Here is an 18,839-nt window from a genome sequence, read left to right on the forward strand (position 1 = left end):
TGACCCCTTCCCCCAAACTCCCACCCTTGCTCTGCCCCACCTCTTCCTGCCCGTGCTCCCACTGCTGAGGTGGGATGTGTAAGTCAGCTCCGAAAAACACTCTCTGATACTTTGTTTCCCATTGAAGTTGTTCTGATCCACCTTGCAGATACCAAGAGCCCTTGGTGTTCCCTAAATGTAACATTTGTAGGCCCAGACTAGGGAAAGCTGCCGGGAGGTGAGATCTAAGAGCAGCTCTCAACTACCCCCAGAGCTGGGAGAGCAGCTGGTTGTCTGGGCTGATCCCACCGCTGACACTCATCATGGAGACAGTGGGGGCAAGGTCAATAAAAATAATCCCTTCTCATGTGTTTCTGCAGCCTCCTGCCCTGGAGAGTTGAAGGAAAGGAACTGAGAGAAATTTTCTACTCCCCAACAATGAGACACTTACTATTTAGGAGATGATAAAGCCCAGTGGTTAGAAGCAGGAGGGGGTGGGCTGAAAGGCAGGACTCAGAGAGTTACAGGTTCTAAGGCCAGAAGAAACCATTATGAGCATCCAGGCTGCACCACCCCCTGCCTCCAGCACAGATCTGTGGGTTGAGCAAAAGCACCCCCAACTCTGCCCTCTTGCATGTGTGTTGTCCAGGCTGTGCCTGCCATAGATCACAAGCCCGTATCTGGTGGCCAACCTAGAACAACCTTAATTCTGCCCCCTTTGTACATTTCAAGCCCATATAGAATCATAGGGTTGGAAAAAGACCTCAGGAGGTATCTAGTCTAACCTTCTGCTCACAGCAGGACCAATCTCCAGATTTTTAACCCCAGTTCCCCAAATGGCCCCCTCAAGGACTAAGCTCACAATTCTGGGTTTAGCAGGCCAGTGCTCAAACCACTGAGCTATCCCTCCCCCCTAGTTAGCTAGTTTTCTAGTAGCTGAGCTAGAGCAGAGCTTTTACAGGGAGGCAGGCGCCCAATCTCAATGCAAAGACTCCAAGGGCTGCAGAATCTGCTCCATCCCTGGGGAAAATCTGCTCCTTATTTCCAGTCTGGATTTGTCCTCCAGCCATCAAGTCTCGCTCTTCCTTTATCAGCTGGGTTAAAGAGCCTCTGTGCCCCCAAATCTCCTTCCTAGGGAGGAGGGTGGTAGAAAATGGGGGGGGTGTAATCATTTGATGACTCAGTTTCCCCAGTTACTCGGGTGTAAAGCTCTCTGTTGGGCATGAAGGGCTTAACTTCTCCCAGGGGGAGTGAGACACAGCCAGCTGTCAACTAGGCTGGCAGCGCTGGAACCTGGAATGGGAGGCCCAAGGACCAGACCACATTCTGCAAAGCAGCAGGCAGAACAGGGGGGCTAGGTGTGAACTGGGCAGGGCAAAGATTTACATTCGTGGCTGAGGGGAGGCCAGCGAGGCTGCAGGAGAAGCAGAGCAGCCAGCATGTGCCAGGCACTCGTTATTCGCCCAGCTAGTCCTCACTCATTCACTGTAGACTCCCACCGCCACCCTGCCCAGGGGGCTGGCTTCTAGCACCCACTTGGGACGTTTCCAAACCAGCCTCCACAGGTTTTTTCCCAGGAATCCTGACTCCTAGTTCCACCCCCCTGCTCTAACCACCAGATCCCACTCCCCTCCTAGAACCAGGGATAGAACCCAGAAGTCCTGACTCCCACCCCCGCACATACTAACCACTAGACCCCACTCCCCTCCTAGAACTGGGATAGAATCCAGGAATCCTGGATCCTAGCCTGCTGCTGTAACCACTAGATCCCATTCTGCTCTGAGAGCTGAGAATGGACCCAGGAGTCCTGGTTCTAAGTCTGCCCAACCGCTGCCCTCCGCCTCTCGCCATCGGCTTTTCTTGACATGTGAAGATCAGGCCTGGTGCCATTAAGAGCCAGGAAGTCTTTATCACATTTCCTTTTCCTCCCCTGAGTCTCAGCTGCTGCCAGCCCAGCACATGGGCTAGTGGGTTATCTGCCATAGCCCACTGCCTCCCTGGTTACTGTCTGTGTTGAGATCGGACTGGGCTCCCAGAAGCTAACGCAGCCCCAGGGCCAGGGTAAGTGCTGTGCTCCTGAGATCTCACACTCCTGGGAACTTCCATGATTGTGTTTGGAGTGCAGTTGTGTGTCTGTGTGTTTGCCGGGGGCAGTGGGGGGGACTGAGTCTGTGTTTAGAGTCTCAAAGCAGCTTCAGCTGAAATGGAAGGTGTTGCTCTTCCACTCTATGAGCTAAGATGTGAAAAAAATATCTAAGTTACATCAGTTGCCCAGCTCCACCCCAGAGATGGCTGCATCTTAGTGCTGGGTGAGCTGTCCCTGCCTGGTGTTATGTGCGGTGATTCCCGGCTGCGCCACCCCAGAGGAGGCTGCATCTCAGTGCCAGGGGAGCTGTCCCCGTGCAGCATGTGTGTGCAGCTGGTAACTGGGTTATATGGTGTTTGGATGAAGGTGTAATTGAATTGTTAAATATAAGATCTTGTAGGTTTATTATTTGCACAGTGGTAGTGCTGAGTCCCAAGCCCGGGCAAGCACCCCAGTGTGCTAGGAGCTGCGCAAACACAGGAATACCGCTGCCCCTCTGGGAAGTGGGAGCAGAATCCAGGGGTTTGTAGGTCAGTTACCCGAAGGAGGAGAAATTTAGCACCGTGGTAGCTGGGTATATTCTCAGTGCAACTTGTTTCTTTGCTGTACGTGCATCAGTCCTGGACAGACGGGGTCGTAAACAGCCTCCAGGGAACTCTCTCTGTGGGGAGTCTCAGCAGAAACCACCAAGGCCAGGTTCCCAGGGAGCAAATAACTCTCCATAGACTGAGAGATTGAGCCAACAAGCATCCCAGAGAGAACTGAAGTGCAAAAACGAATGAAAAACAAATTTCTTCCAAAGCCTGAACACTTGCTTGCACACTCAGGACAAATTGTAATCGCGCCACCTGGAGGCTTCTGGCAGAACAAAGATAAGGCGCGGCTCATGGGCCATGGAGACTGAATTCTCCCTGGGGTCTTTGCTGAGCCAGTCTGTACCCCATACTCATGTCGTCCCCTGCTAATGCCTACCTCCCCTCTAGGGAGCAGAGGAGAGCTCAGACTTTATGGCCTGTTCAGCCAGCAGAGGACTTGTTAACGAGATGCTCACAGCTCACTCCACCCAGGCACCTACAAGGGAAAAGCCCCTGCCCCCTCCCCCAATCTAACCATTAGATCCCACAATTCTCTCCAAGCCAAGACTAGAACTCAGGAGTCCTGACTCCCAGTCCCCCCTGCTCTAACCCATTGGACCCCCACTCTCATCCCAAAGCTAGAGATAGAACCTAAAGTCCTGACTACCCATCCCCCTGCTCTAACCGCAAGACCCCACTCCCCTCCCAGAGCCAGGGAGAGAACCCAGGAGTCCTGGCTCCCAGCCCCCACTGCTGCCCTAACCTGTAGATCCTATGCCCTCCCAAAGCTGGATAAAGAACCCAGGAGGCCTGCTTTCATCATTATCAAGCTCCAGACAACAGATAATCGCTGGCCTCTTCCGCCTTCTCTAGGAGATCCTGTTCTTAGAATTGTTGCGTCACATCAAATCTTCCAAGACATCTCCGTCCCTAGTAGGGGAAAGAAAGAAGGCCCCAGCTAGAGGAACTGTGTATCACAGCGGGGAAGCCAGCCTCCTGGGATGCTGTGTGAGCCCATCATGTCCAGGCTAGGGGGGCTGTATCCTGCTCAGCAGTGACTCTGGGAAGGACCCAGGTGTCCTGGTGGAGCCAGATGGCCCATGAGCTCCCTGGGCAATGCTCTGGCTAGTGACCCTGGATGGAGACACAGGGGAATAACGAGTAGGAGCTGGGATTCCCACTCAACGTGACGTTGGGGAGACTGTGCCCAGCTCTGGGGGGCCACATGCCAAACAGGGTGTCCGGAAATGGGGGAGGTGTCAGAGAAGAGCAAAGGGATGATCCGAGGGCTGGAAAACCTGCCTGAGCCAAGCACTGAAGGAACTCAATCCAGTGAGTTTAACCTGGAGAAGGCTCAGAGGGGACTAGATCCTGGTCTGTCAGCACCTCCCTGCTGGTGGGAGGAGGTTTCAGGGAGCAGAGGGTTCATTAACCCAACAGACACGGACAGAGCGAGAACAAACAACTGGGGGATGGAGCCAGAGAAATTGAGACTGGGAATAAGGGGCAGATTTTCCCCAGGGAGGGGAACTGACCCTGGGAATCACTGCCCCAGGGACAAGGCAAAGTCTCCAGCCATCAGAGTCTTTCTCTGGAGATGAGATGTCTCTAAAAGCACCGCTCTAGCTTGACCATCAGATCTAGGCTGGAGGCTGGGATCCCTTAGGGGAGGTCTCCAGGCTGGGCAGACTGCGTGGGCACCACAGTCCCTTCTGACATTCAGATGGTCAGATCAATGAACACAGCGGTAAGCAGCTGGGTTGGGAACGTCTCAGTTCTCCTCGGTGAGGCAGGAAACTGTAATGCTGGATAAAGCTAAACACTGTGCGGTTGTTATTACAATTTACCACATGTGTTATGGTAACATCTAATGACCCAGCTGAGATCAGGGCCCCTTTGTGCCAAGCGCTGCCCAGACACACAGCGAGAGACAGTCCCTGCCCCAGCTGAAATTGGGGTCCTGTTGTGCCAGGCGCTGCCCACCCACAGCCAGAGACTGTCCTTGCCACAAAAAGTCTCAAGAGACAAAAGTAAGATTTGTATCCACCTTGTACAGGTGGGGAAACTGAGTCCTGGAGCAGAGTGGCTTGATCGTGGTCACATGGGGCCCTGTGGCAGCATTGCGTAGCCCATAGAACTAACTTTAGTATTTATTTAATGTGGCAGTAATGGAAGCCACCTACAGGCCTGTGTCCTGTGAGACGCTGGCGTCAACAGTTAGCGTAAGCCTTGGGGCCTATGAACTTTGGCCCAGATAAATGGCCCAACAGTGACCCCTAAGTTTTCGGGACGTGGGAACAGAGCGTTTAAGGGGGAGCTTTGTCCACAACGACACCAGGAACATGAGCTAACACCAGCTTGCAAATAGTTTAGCATGAGACCATCAGCAGCTGTCTGACCACCAGCCGGCGTGAAGGCCGGGGTGCCGACGAGGAAGGTGATGGTGAGGAGGAAGACACTGGGCTGTTCTGCATGGGATGGTTCAGAGGGACACGATGCCGTCTCTCTATCTACCTAGCTGGGCTGGAGCCTTTGTGACTTTGCTAAATGTGCTAATAACTCCTCAGGTGCGAGTGTCACAGCTGTGCCCATTGGGGCTGCCAGCTGAACCCCAATTTCCATAATCCTGGGCCTGACCTGGGGACACAAACCTGTCAAACCTCCACGGGATCACTGGGAATTCTGAAGTAATCAACAGACTGAATATGTGACTCCTACATCGGGCTCCAGGTGTGACTAGATCCAAGATCTCCTGCCTTAGCCCCGGCCTCGCTATGGAACTCGTAGCCTTTCTGGGACACCCTTTGTGCTAAAACCCTTTTCATAGGAACCTTTCCCGGGCCCAGATCTGGTTCCCTTTTCTTGTAGGCCCCACGTCAGTGTTCACCCTGGAGGAGATGGAGGCCCTGCTGCTGCTGGCCCTCTCCATCCTGACTGGTGAGTGGTTCTGGTTGCGCTGGGGCTGAGAGGCAGTAATGGGGATGAACAGGGAACCAGGAATTTGGGAGACTCTGCCATGGCGACGGCTCCACCTGCCAATGCTTGGAATCCAGCAGGGGGCATCTGGAACGTCTGGGATTCGGTTGCAACCTCTAAGGGGGCGCTGTGCTGAGAGAGCAGGATGGGGGCTCTCCTCCGGCAGTCAGGGCTGGCCCCGATGCCCCAGGGCAGGACTAGGGGGCGCTGTGCTGAGAGAGCGGGGTGGGGGCACTCCTCTGGCAGTCAGGGCTGGCCTCGATGCCCCAGAGCAGGACTAGGGGGCGCTGTGCTGTGGCTGGGGGGGTGGGGGCTCTCCTCGGGCAGTCAGGGCTGGCCCTGATACCCCAGAGCAGGACTAGGGGGTGCTGTGCTGCAGAGAGCGGGGTGGGGGCTCTCCTCTGGCAGTCAGGGCTGGCCCCGATGCCCCAGAGCAGGACTAGGGGGCGCTATGCTGTGGCTGGGGGGGGGGCTCTCCTCGGGCAGTCAGGGCTGGCCCCGATGCCCCAGGGCAGGACTAGGGGGCGCTGTGCTGCAGAGAGCGGGGTGGGGGCTCTCCTCTGGCAGTCAGGGCTGGCCCTGATACCCCAGAGCAGGATTAGGGGGCCCTGTGCTGCAGGGGGGTGGGGTGGGGGCTCTCCTCCAGCAGACAGGGCTGGCCCCTATGCCCCAGCGTGGCACTAGGGGACGCTGTGCTGTGTGGGGGGGATGGAGGCTCTCCTCAGGCAGTCAGGGCTGGCCCCGATGCCCCAGAGCAGGACTAGGGGGCGCTGTGCTGTGTGGGGGGGATGGAGGCTCTCCTCCAGCAGTCTGGGCTGGCCCCGATGCCCCAGCGTGGCACTAGGGGGCGCTGTGCTGTGGGGGGGGGGGTGGAGGCTCTCCTCTGGCAGTCAGGGCTGGCCCTGATACCCCAGAGCAGGACTAGGGGGCGCTGTGCTGTGGGGGGGGGGTGGAGGCTCTCCTCTGGCAGTCAGGGCTGGCCCCGATGCCCCAGAGCAGGACTAGGGGGCACAGTGCTGCAGATAGCAGGGTGCTGCTTCCCCTCCAGGTGCTGGCTGCCAGAACTGGGGGGTGACCCTGCCCGCGGGCCCCCTGGCTGGATGGAGCGGCTCACGCCTGACAATCCCTTGCTCTTACACCTACCCCGAGGGGCACCTCGTCAAAGCCGTGACCTGGAGCCGGGACAAGGAGAGAATTGTGCGACTCACCGCAACAGCGGGGCAGGGCTATGACAAGGCCAAGCGCGCCCAGTTCCTGGGGGACCTGCAGCACGACTGCACCCTGCAACTCAGCCCGCTGGCACTCGGAGATGGGGGCACCTACTCCTTTGAGTTCCAGACCCAAAGCCAAAGCTGGAGAAGCCCCCGAGCTGTGTGTCTCACAGTGTTAGGTAATCCCCGGCTCCTCTTGCAGAAACAACCCAGCCTTGCCCCGTGCAGCGTTATGTGCAGCTGCTCCCTCAGCTGCGCTGCCCCAGAGGTGGCTGCACCTAAGCGCCCATCGTGCCATCCCCAAGGATGGTTGCTGTACACCTCTCATAACATTTCACTCAAATCAGATGACCACATTCTGCAGAGCTGTGAAGAAACATTGGAGTCTGGTGGTTAGAGGAAGCCTAATCTGGAGTCAGGACTCCTGGGTTCTCTCCCAGCTCTGGGTGGGGAGTGGGATCTAATGGTCACAGCACTGGGAAGCTGGGAGCCAGGACTCCTGGGTTCTCTCCCAGCTCTGGGAGGGGAGTGGGACCTAGTGGTCACAGCAGGGGTGGGGCTCGATGCTAGGACTCCTGGGTTCTCTCCCAGCTCTGGGAGGGGAGTGGGATCTAGTGGTCACAGCAGGGGAGGGCTGGGAGCCAGGACTCTTGGGTTCTCTCCCAGCTCTGGGAGGGGAGCCTCGTACAGGTTACACCCCCAAATGGTCTTGAGGAAGCTCTCAAAGAAGAGGCAGTGGCTGGTGACTGGAGATAGCTGTGCCCATGGCCATGTCCCCAGCAGTAACTGGCTGCCCCCTCACCCACCCTGTACAGAACATCACTGCAGGGTCCAACAAGGCATCTCTAGGAGCCCTGGAGTCCTGAGTGGCAGCATGGAATGCTCCATCTCCGAGCGCTGCGCCTTCTCCAGCCTGTATTGGTACGACGGAGCCGGCGCGCGGATCCCGCAGGAAACTGGCAAGAGCAAAAGCAGTCTGAGCATGCGCATCATCTGGCAGCACCGGGGGGCAGTGCTGGAGTGCCGGGTGTGGGGCTACCGGAATAGGTGCCTCCCCAAAGGTTCCCAGCCCCCCGCCACCGGTGAGTAGCATTATGTATGGGACCTTCCCTTTGTAGCGGGTGCCAGCTCCCATCAGGCCCCAGGGCAGGGGCTGGCGGGGGGGAAGGGAGGGCAGGGAATGGGGCACGAGGCCTTTCCCCTCTAGCTGGCACTGATTCTAATCAGGCCCGAGAGCAGGGGTCTGGCTGGTGCCAGGGATGAGGAATGGGATACGGGACCTTTCCCCTCTAGGGGGTGTCAGCTCCCATCCGGCCCAAAGGTGCGGGACTGGCTGGCCCAGAGGGGCAGGGAATGGGGCACGAGGCCTTTCCTCTCTAGGGGACACTGGTTCTGACCCATCTCCAATGGCCTTTTCAGGCCGGCCCCATCGCCTGAAGGTCCTGGTGGACACGGACAGCCCAGGCCCGATCAGGGAGGGCGACTCGTTCACGCTGAGATGCGTGGGGGAAAGCGAGTCGCTGTACCAGGTCTACTTCTGGATTCACAACTATGAGGACCTGTATGGGAGCCCCTCTCTGCAGATTGAAGAGGCAACCTTGTTTCACGGGGGCAATTACACCTGCATGAAGTGGGTCTCCGACATAGGGCGTGCCTACCTGGCCATATCCCCCACCACCTATGTGGCCATCCTTGGTGAGTAGTCAGTGCCAGGGCGGGGCCACTGCCCTGGGGGTGGGGCCAAGGAGCGCAGTTGGGAGGGGTCCTTGTCTCACCTACATTCCAAATGGGGGCAGGACCACAGCTCTGGGGGCGGAGCAGGAGAGCACAGATTGAGGGGTCTTTCTGTCACTGACATTCCAGTTGGGGGCAGGGACACAGCCATGGGAGTGGAACCAGGTTCACAAATGGGAGGGGGCAGGGGGCCTCCTTACGCCATCACTTGGATATGGGAGTGGGGCTAGAGCACTGGGGGCGGAGCCATGGAGCCCCTCCGCCCCATGCCATGCTGCGCCAAAGCCCCGAGCTGCAGTCCCACAGGGGCGTCATTAGCTCATATCTCATTCCACTTCCTCTGCAGCCCCCCCTGTGGTGCATGTGGTGGCCACCCCAGGCCCTCATCGCCGCACTGGGGAACCTCTGTCCCTGACGTGCCAGCTGGACACCAGCGCCTATGGCGGATTGGGCTTCTCCTGGTACAAGGATGGCGAGCGGCTGGAGTGGGCACAGGTGGAACTGGCTTTCACGGGTATCCAGGTGGCTGATGGGGGAGAATATCAGTGTGAGGTGCACAACACCCTAGGGAAATCCACCTCCCTGCCGCTCACCATCACTGTTGTGTGTAAGTACTGGGTGCATTTGATAACACATTACATAGCCAGGGAATGGCTTAGAGCCCCCCATGCACCATAGCTGAACCCCTTACAGTCCTTCTGCAAGGCCATGCCACCCCAACACCATCCTTCTGCAAGGCCAACCAAAATAAACAAGCTCCCAGCTCATGCTCCAGCTGGGTCCACTTTGTTGACCAGGCTCCAGTATCTCTGTCCAGTACTACAGAGCCATCTAGCGGCCGAATGACATTGCAAATCAACCTGTCGTCATGCCGAGAAACACCCGTTCAAATAACATACATTTAGTTGAAATGTAATATTTTTTAATCATCGGGAAAAATGTCTCGTTTGCCCCCCCTCAAAATTAGCTCTTTGCCAGACTTTTCATTACATTTTTCTACTCCATTTTTACCTATAGTGTTTTCAAAGGGCAATTCATGGGCGGTGGGTGAACGACCTGTTGGGGGAGCCTAGCCCCTGGCCCCTCCCTCGCTGCCCAAGAATGACCCCTTCCCTTCCCCGCAGGAGCCCAGAGCCCTTGTGGATGGATGGGTGTGTTCCTGCTGCCCCCTGCTGGAGGAGCTGAGCCCTGCTCTGTGTCTGGGTGTGTCCCTGCCCGCCACCTGCAGCTGCTGGCTCCCCCCGTACACCTCCAGTGCCAGAGTGCCCCCAACCCCAGCGCCAGGCAGCGTTGCATGGCCCCAGCTCCAGCAGCCCCAGCCCCAGGCTTCACAAGCACCGGCCCCAGCCTGCCTGCCCCAGCCTCTCAGCCATGGAAGAGCAGGAAGGGAACTGGAAGCAGGCAGGAGGGAGTCTGGGGGAGGAGAGTGGGTGGGGCCATGCCTGGCTGTTTGGGGAGGCACAGCCTTCCCAGTCCTATGATACCCACCACCCATGGGGCAATTGTTGAAAATTATAATCAATTAAAGTTAAATAATCTTTCAAACAGAAAATGGGGACGGGGGAGGTTGGCAAACAAAATTGTTTAGGTTTTTGGGAAACAGACAATTATGATGGCTGAACAGAAGCATATTTGATCAAAATGCAGATAAAACAATGGATGAAAATTTGGAGGAAGTGTTTGACTCAATCTTTGACAAAAGGGTAGATTCAAAGTTTACAAAAGTTTCAAATACCAAATTCCCAAAACTTTTTGGACCCAGCAAAACAGAAACACACACATTTTTGTGATCATTCATATTTTTTCTTCCATTGGCCTATGCAGCTGTCCGCACAAGGAGCCTCTGGTCTCACTTGGGACAGGGTCTGTCTCTCCCTCTGAGTCTGTGATCTCAGCAGGGACAGAGACTGTCTCTGTCTCTGTGTCTGGGCAGTGCTCAGCACAACGGGGCCCTGATCTCAGTGGGGGCTTCTAGATGCTATTGTAATAGGAGAGATTGGAGGTTTTATGGACCTGGAAGATATTCCAATGTCCAATAAACACTTGGGAGGAAAATTCTCCTGGTTAAAAAACCAGCTTCCTTCCTGTCTCCTCCACCGAGACTTGCCTTCATTATCCCTCCTAGGACTATGCTGCATCCTCAACCAGGTCCCACCTCCCCATCTCCCCTGCGCCTGCCCCACTGCACCCTGCATGACACTGCATGACTCTATTCTCCATCCCTCCCCCCACAGATGGCAGTGACTGTTACCAGCTGAGCCCTGGCTCCATGGCAGGCTTCGGAGCAGGGGTCCTGCTGCTCTTCCTCCTGAGCAGCCTCGGGGTTTATTGTCTGGCCAGGAGAATCCGCCAACGGAAAGAACTGGGGGGGAGTCTGCAGGGTAAGGGACCCCCCAGGGTTGGAATTGGGAGAGGGGCAGAAAAAGGGGGGGCTTTGGCTGCATCATGGAAAACCTGGAGTGTGGATGCATGAAGAAAATCAACCCACTGCTCTGTGTGTGTGTCCCTGCCACCCCCTGCTGGAAGGTCTGAGCCTGCACTGTGTGTGTGTCCCTGCTGCCCCCTGCTGGAGGGGCTGAGCCCTGCACTGTGTGTGTGTCACTCCACTCCCTGCTGGAGGGGCTGAGCCCTGCACTGTGTGTGTGTGTCCCTGCTGCCCCCTGCTGGAGGGGCTGAGCCCTGCACTGTGTGTGTGTCACTCCACTCCCTGCTGGAGGGGCTGAGCCCTGCACTGTGTGTGTGTGTCACTCCACCCCCTGCTGGAGGGGCTGAGCCCTGCACTGTGTGTGTGTGTCACTCCACCCCCTGCTGGAGGGGCTGAGCCCTGCACTGTGTGTGTGTGTCACTCCACCCCCTGCTGGAAGGTCTGAGCCCTGCACTGTGTGTGTGTGTCACTCCACCCCTTGCTGGAGGGGCTGAGCCCTGCACTGTGTGTGTGTGTCACTCCACCCCCTGCTGGAGGGGCTGAGCCCTGCACTGTGTGTGTGTCACTCCACCCCCTGCTGGAAGGGCTGAGCCCTGCACTGTGTGTGTGTGTCACTCCACCCCCTGCTGGAGGGGCTGAGCCCTGCACTGTGTGTGTGTCCCTCCACCCCCTGCTGGAAGGTCTGAGCCCTGCACTGTGTGTGCGTGTCCCTGCCACCCCCTGCTGGAGGGGCTGAGCCCTGCACTGTGTGTGTGTGTCACTCCACCCCCTGCTGGAGGGGCTGAGCCCTGCACTGTGTGTGTGTGTCACTCCACCCCCTGCTGGAGGGGCTGAGCCCTGCACTGTGTGTGTGTGTCACTCCACCCCCTGCTGGAAGGTCTGAGCCCTGCACTGTGTGTGTGTGTCACTCCACCCCCTGCTGGAAGGTCTGAGCCCTGCACTGTGTGTGTGTGTCACTCCACCCCCTGCTGGAAGGTCTGAGCCCTGCACTGTGTGTGTGTGTCACTCCACCCCTTGCTGGAGGGGCTGAGCCCTGCACTGTGTGTGTGTGTCACTCCACCCCCTGCTGGAGGGGCTGAGCCCTGCACTGTGTGTGTGTCACTCCACCCCCTGCTGGAGGGGCTGAGCCCTGCACTGTGTGTGTGTCACTCCACCCCCTGCTGGAAGGGCTGAGCCCTGCACTGTGTGTGTGTGTCACTCCACCCCCTGCTGGAGGGGCTGAGCCCTGCACTGTGTGTGTGTGTCACTCCACCCCCTGCTGGAAGGGCTGAGCCCTGCACTGTGTGTGTGTCACTCCACCCCCTGCTGGAGGGGCTGAGCCCTGCACTGTGTGTGTGAGGGTTGGCGGAAGCGGCCTGCTTCTGGGGGGTGAAGGGGGGGCGGTTGCCAGAAGGGGGAAACGATTTATGTGGGGGGAAATGTTTAAAGAAGGAAAATAAACAGTGAAAGGGGATAATTGTGTCTCCTTCCCCAGGGGACAGCAGAGAGGACCCCAGTGCCCCACAGAGAGACTCGCTCTATGAGGTCAGTTGGGGGAATCTGTTAACCCCTGGGTCCCCACTGCCCACACATACTGCCTGGGGTTGAGCATGCAGCCGCAGCCTGTGCCCCCCTGCCCAGCAGGGTGAAAGCCTGCCCCCAGCTGGACAGAATCAGCACTACCTGAGCATGCATCATAAACCCCGTCCCGCTAATGGCTGAGGGGAGATTTTCCTTCATATCCAATAGCCAGATCCTGCGCTGGCACAGGAGGCTGGGAGATCTCTCCCCAATACAGTTGGGGATGCTCGTGGTTAGTGCGCCAGGTAACTGCAGTTCACAGCTCTGCAGGGTGGTAAAGGTGGGCATGAAACCCAGGAGTCCGGGCTCACAGACCCACCCCCCTGCTCTAACTCCTAGATCCCATTCCTCTCCCAAAGCTGGGGATAGAACCCAGCTGCTCCTCCCGCCAACCACTAGACCCGACTCTCCTCCCAGAGCCAGGGAGAGAACCCAGGAGTCCTGGATCCCACTTCCCCGCCCCGCTCCCATTACTGCAGCTACAGGCAGACATAACACACAGGTCTCCTGCTGGGGGAGTGTCCCCTCTTTCACACAATCTGTCTTTCTTCCTGTGTCTCTGGCAGGAAATCCCATGTGCCGGGGAGATTCCCTGCCCCTTGGACGACGATGACGACTATTATAACAGCCCCAAGGACTATTGTAACTGAGATCCCTGCTGTTCACAGTCCCCTCCGCGCCACTGCAACCCGGATCTTGATAAGAGTCCACTGCTCACGCCCCAGGCAGTGTTCACCCTCCTCCATGAGCTGGGGAAAACCACGAGAACCCACGCATCCTAACTCCCAGCCCTTCTTCCACCTCGCAGCAGAGCCGAGCCCCAGGGCAGGCCCCACTTGGGCCATGGGAACTGGGCATTTCTGGGGCAGTTTAATTGTAGCTTTGATTTTCCAGGCTGTGCTGGCTTTCGGGAGGCAGGTCAGCCTAGGAGATAGAGAACAGAACTGGGAGAGAGGCGAACTGGGGTCTGCCTGCCCATGGGCAACTCATAGCCCTGCTCCGTGTCTCAGTTTCCCTGTCTGTGCAAGAGGGGTAATGATCCTGTCCTCTGTGTGTAGCACTTGCAGATCTCTGGCCGGAAAGCGCCAGACACGGGCAGGGTGTCGTTACTGACCCCACTGCTGTTTTCTTTCAGTTCCAGCCCCTTTCTCAGCTTTAACACAGTTTTCGTCAGGGAATTGCCTTTGTTTTTTTTCTTGTTATTGGATAATAAAGTGGTTTTCCAAAACCATGAACTTGGGTGACTGCTGCTGGACAGGGAAGGTTTGCCGAGGGCAGGGGACTCCGAGGCTCGAAAGCTAAAGGAAAAAATGACGCAGCAAGCAGCCTTTCAAAGGTTTTTTTTTGGCAGATGCCTCAACTGGGAGAATTAAAAAAAAAAAAAAAGCAGCAGCAGAAGCTCCTCCTGGCCAATGCCCCCAAAGAAGGAAGGTGCTACTTAAAGAAATGAATAGGCAATTGCATACACAAAGAAGCCAATATACGCTTGCTAGGGGAGGCCTTGGCAGCTGGTCCCTACCCAGCTCCGGCTTCCCGCCTCCCTAGGGGGCAGAGTCTGGGGGGAGGGAGAGGAGAAGGCAGGGCCACAGAGAGGGGCAGGGCTGTGTAGCGAGGGGGGAGGAGCACCCCACAATTTTCTGTCTAGCCCCCCTTACCCAACCCACCCCCTGTGGGAAGAGGCTGGCACCCCCCCACTCAGCCAATCACAGAATACAATCCCACTCATTCATGTACCAGGCCCTAGTTTACATCGAAAGTAGCTTGTCACCCCCCATCAGGGGTGCCGGACAGGGGGCCAGGATCCCCTCCCTTTATACCTCCCATAACGGGGAGCAATGGGGGAGGGGCAGAGAGGAGCAAGAGGGAGGGCAGGATCTTGGGCGAAAGAAGCAGCGTGAGGGCGGGGACTCAGGGTGAATGGGTGGCATGAGGGCGGGGTCTGGGGGGAAGAGGCAGGGCAGGGGCAGGGCCTGGGGAAGGGGTGGTGCAGGGTAGGCAGGAGAAGGCAAACAATGGTGGGAACTCAGGGGAAGGGCTGAGGCAAGGGTGGAGCCTCAAAGAAAGGGGTGGTGAATGGGCGTGGCCTCGGGGAAGGGGCGGGGCAAGGGCATCGGAGGAAGGGGCTGTGATGACGCCCTTGGGACTGTCACTTGATGTGCTGGAATTACCTCTGAGCCTGATCTGGACCTTAGCGTCCAAAATATGGGGGTTAGCATGAAAACCTCCAAGCTTAGTTACCAGCTTGGACCTGGTACTTGCTGCCACCACCCAAAAAATTAGAGTGTTTTGGGGCACTCTGGTCCCCCTGAAAAACCTTCCCTGGGGACCCCAAGACCCAAATCCCTTGAGTCTCACAACAAAGGGAAATAATCCTTTTTCCCTTCCCCCCTCCAGGTGCTCCTGGAGAGATACACAGACACAAGCTCTGTGAAACTACACAGAGTGACTCCCCCTCTCTGTTCCCAATCCTGGAAACAAAAGAACTTTCCTATTCCCCCAGAGGGAATGCAAAATCAGGCTAGCCAATTCAACACACACAGATCTCCCCTGATTTCTTCCTCCCACCAATTCCCTGGTGAGTACAGACTCAATTTCCCTGAAGTAAAGAAAAACTCCAACAGGTCTTAAAAGAAAGCTTTATATAAAAAAGAAAGAAAAATACATACAAATGTTCTCTCTGTATTAAGGTGACACAACACAGGGTCGATTGCTTAAAAGAATATTGAATAAACAGCCTTATTCAAAAGGGATACAAATCAAAGCACTCCAGCACTTATATTCATGCAAATACCAAAGAAAAGAAACCATATAACTTACTATCTGATCTCTTTGTCCTTACACTTAGAAACAGAAGATTAGAAAACAGAACTACTTCTCCAAAGCTCAGAGAAAGCAGGCAGCCAGAAAACAAAGACCCCAGACACAAAATTCCCTCCACCCAAAGTTGAAAAAATCCGGTTTCCTGATTGGTCCTCTGGTCAGGTGCTTCAGGTGAAAGAGACATTAACCCTTAGCTATCTGTTTATGACACCCACCAAGCCCCTTCACCCCCTTTCCTGGGGAGGCTTGAGAATAATATACCAACCAAATAGGTTAACAAAGTGGGCACAGACCAGCCCTTAGGTTTTTAGGACACTAAAAACCAATCAAGTTCTTAAAAGCAGAACTTTATTATAAAGAAAAAAGTAAAAGAAGCACCTCTGTAAAATCAGGTGATGCTGGCTGGGGTGCTGAAGCCAGAGCATTGGTGGGGGTCAGAGTTGGGACCCACAGGGCGTCGGCAGAATTGGCTCTTGCCGTCATGAGGGGCCCCTTGCATGTGGTTTGATGATACTTACATTTCTTTTGAGTCTCAAAGGATAGGTCACAGCGGCTACACTAGAAGGCGATCAGCTTGTTGTGGGCTTTCTGAATGTGCTTGCTGAGGGCCCCAAGGGTCTGGACTTCACAGAATCGAAAGCAGAAAGGGCAGAGGAGGAGATCTGTAGGGACTGGGTACTGGAGGTAGGTGTAGTCCTCTTCCTCTTCCTTACCCTCTGTGGGGCAGACCTCCGTTGTGCTTGCTGACTCGCTGGGTGGTTCCTCTCGGTTTGGCAGAGTAGCTTAAAGAGGTGAAGTCGCTTCTGGGGTTGGGGGCGAGACTCGCTGGCCGTGATCCTGGGCCATGGAGTGTGTTCCCCTTGGAGCAGCTTTCCTCCAGGTATCAAGGCAGTAAGTAGCATCAAGGTCCTGGGTCAAGGAAGTGGTTCCTTCGGGAGCATCCCTCTCTGGAGCAGCAGGGCCGTGATTGGCCTGGTCCTGGGTCATCGGGGTGTGGGGGGCTCCTCTGGTAGCAGCCTTCTCAGGAGTAACAGGGTGATGAGTAGCTTCTGGGTCGTGAGCAGAAGGAGAGGTTCTCCAAGAGTCCTCCTCCTGAAGAGTTGGTGAGGTGGTGTTGCTCCTGGCTGTGAGGTCCCAAAGAGCCATCCTTGTGGCACAAGATCTCCCTGCAGAGGTATCCCCGGGGGTTTTCTTCAGCCAGGCACTGATTTTTTCATCCTTGCTAGTTGTCCGTGTCTTCCTAGAAGCACCGAGGGTGGTCTTCATGGTGGGGTTGGTTCTCGCTAAGTTTTCCAGGAGGCAGTAGATGCAGGAGCAGCAGCAGCTGAAGATTTCTGCGGAACTGGCAAGGGAGCAATCCTCATCTTGGTCTGTCCTGGAGAGCGAAGTGGTTGTCCTTCCTAGTCCCCCGCAGGGCCCCTTCCCCTGAGTTCTCGAGCTTGTGCTTCTCCTTCTCCTCAAGACCCTGGCCCTACACTACCCCTTCCCCCAAGACACCAGCCCCACCCTTCCCCTTTTCCCCAATGCCCTGCCCTCACTCCACCTCCTCTCCCAAATCCCTGCCCTGCACTGCCCCTCCCCCTGACCCCACCCCTGCACCACCTCTTCCTCCAAGGCCCCACCCCTGCACCACCCCTTCTTCCAAATCCCCACCCCCACACTGCCCCTTCCCCCGAGGCCCTGCCCCTTCACCGCCCATTTCCCCTAACTCCCGCCCCAGCACCACCCCTTCCCCTGAGGCCCTGCCCCTCCATTGCCCATTTCCCGCAATCCCCACCCTCAAACAGCCCCTCCCCCCTAGGCCCCACCCTCGCTCCGCCCCTTCTCCAGTCCCATCCATGCATCACCCCTTCTCCCCACGCTTCCACCCCCACATCGCCCCTTTCCCCAAGGCCCCACCCCAGTGCTGCTCCTTCCCCCAACACCTCACCCTCGCACTGCCCATTCCTCTGACGTCCAGTCCTCGCACTGCCCCTTCACCTGAGTGGCACCAAATCTTGTATAAAGGGCGTCAAATGAGGTGTCTAAGACAAGGTTGTGGCTTGCTGGTTATGATTGTGCTGTCTATATGTGTGTATCAGTTTTGTAGTTGGAGTTATGAATATTGGCTCTATATTGTCTGTATTTCAAATTTATACTATGCTTCTGAGGCCTGGTCTACACTACGCTGTTAAACCGATTTTAACAGCGTTAAATCGATTTAACGCTGCACCCGTCCACACTCCACTGCTCTTTATATTGATTTAAAGGGCTCTTTAAATCGATTTCTGCACTCCTACAAAACGAGAGGAATAACGCTAAAATCGATATTACTATATCGGATTAGGGTTCGTGTGGACGCAAATCGACGTTATTGGCCTCATTATTTTACAGTAGCTACCCACAGTGCACCGCTCCAGAAATCGATGCTAATCTCGGACCATGGACACACACCACCGAATTAATGTGACTAGTGTGGACGTGCACAATCGACTTTATAATATCTGTTTTATAAAATCGGTTTAAGCTAATTTGAATTTATCCTGTAGTGTAGACGTAGCCTGAGAGACATCCCAGACAAGTTGGTGTCAGCTCTGCCTAGCCTGCTTGATGGCCCATTAAGGACCATCAGCTGAACAACTGACCCATTGAGAGAAGGCAGATAAGCCTTGTAACTCAGTACAGTATGCAGGAACTTGCCATTGTGACTCCAGACTCCATTTTGCTGTAATTTTCCACAGTAAGAACAAAGAGGTGTTCCTACACCTGGAAAAGACTATAAAAGGCTGATGCCTCATCTCCATCTTGTCTTCAATCCTGCTTCTTACCTCTGGAGGGACTTTGCTACAAACGGAAGCTCTATGCAAAGGACTGATGACCCATCCCAGCGGGGGATGTTCCAGTGACTTGATTTGAACCTGCAGTTTACTCCATCACTGCTACAAGCCTCAACCAAAGCTTTGCCATTACTGTATGTAATTGATTCCATTTAACCAATTCTAGCTCTCATCTATATCTTTTTCCTTTTATGAATAAACCTTTAGATTTTAGATTCTAAAGGATCAGCAACAGCGTGATTTGTGGGTAAGATCTGATTTGTATATTGATCTAGGTCTGGGGCTTGGTCCTTTGGGATCGAGAGAACCTTTTTTCTTTTACTGGAGTACTGCTTTTCATAACCATCTGTCCCCATAACAAGTGGCACTGGTGGTGATACTGGGAAACTGGAGTGTCTAAGGGAATTGCTTGTGTGACTTGTGGTTAGCTAGTGGAGTAAAACCAAAGTCCTCTTTGTCTGGCTGGTTTGGTTTGCCTTAGAGGTGGAAAAACCCCAGCCTTGGGCTGTAACTGCCCTGCTTTAAGCAACTGGTCCTGAATTACGACAGGTTTCAGAGTAGCAGCCGTGTTAGTCTGTATCAGCAAAAAGAACAGGAGTACTTGTGGCACCTTGGAGTCTGTTTTTGAAGTTTTTGTGTTGCAAAATTGCCACCTTC

General features: G+C 55.6%; 1 protein-coding gene across 4 annotated transcripts; it reads left to right on the plus strand.

Annotated features, from left to right (window-relative positions):
• The first annotated feature begins 1,936 nt into the window (after positions 1–1,936).
• Positions 1,937–13,781, plus strand: LOC115640607 (B-cell receptor CD22-like). 4 transcript variants are annotated; one of them, XM_030543491.1, is made up of 9 exons: positions 1,937–2,040; positions 5,208–5,577; positions 6,665–7,006; positions 7,643–7,909; positions 8,247–8,522; positions 8,908–9,168; positions 10,796–10,942; positions 12,461–12,510; positions 13,113–13,781. In XM_030543491.1, exons 2-9 carry the CDS (start codon positions 5,538–5,540, stop codon positions 13,194–13,196), a joined length of 1,467 nt encoding a protein of 488 aa, XP_030399351.1. In that variant the 5' UTR covers positions 1,937–2,040; positions 5,208–5,537; the 3' UTR covers positions 13,197–13,781. The 4 variants fall into 4 exon arrangements, with proteins under 4 accessions (XP_030399351.1, XP_030399352.1, XP_030399353.1 ...); XM_030543492.1 differs by having other exon boundaries at positions 5,509–5,577; XM_030543493.1 differs by lacking the exon at positions 6,665–7,006.
• Positions 13,782–18,839: the final 5,058 nt, after the last annotated feature.

This window comes from Gopherus evgoodei, unplaced genomic scaffold, assembly GCF_007399415.2.
Source record: "Gopherus evgoodei ecotype Sinaloan lineage unplaced genomic scaffold, rGopEvg1_v1.p scaffold_31_arrow_ctg1, whole genome shotgun sequence".
Taxonomy (NCBI): domain Eukaryota; kingdom Metazoa; phylum Chordata; order Testudines; family Testudinidae; genus Gopherus; species Gopherus evgoodei.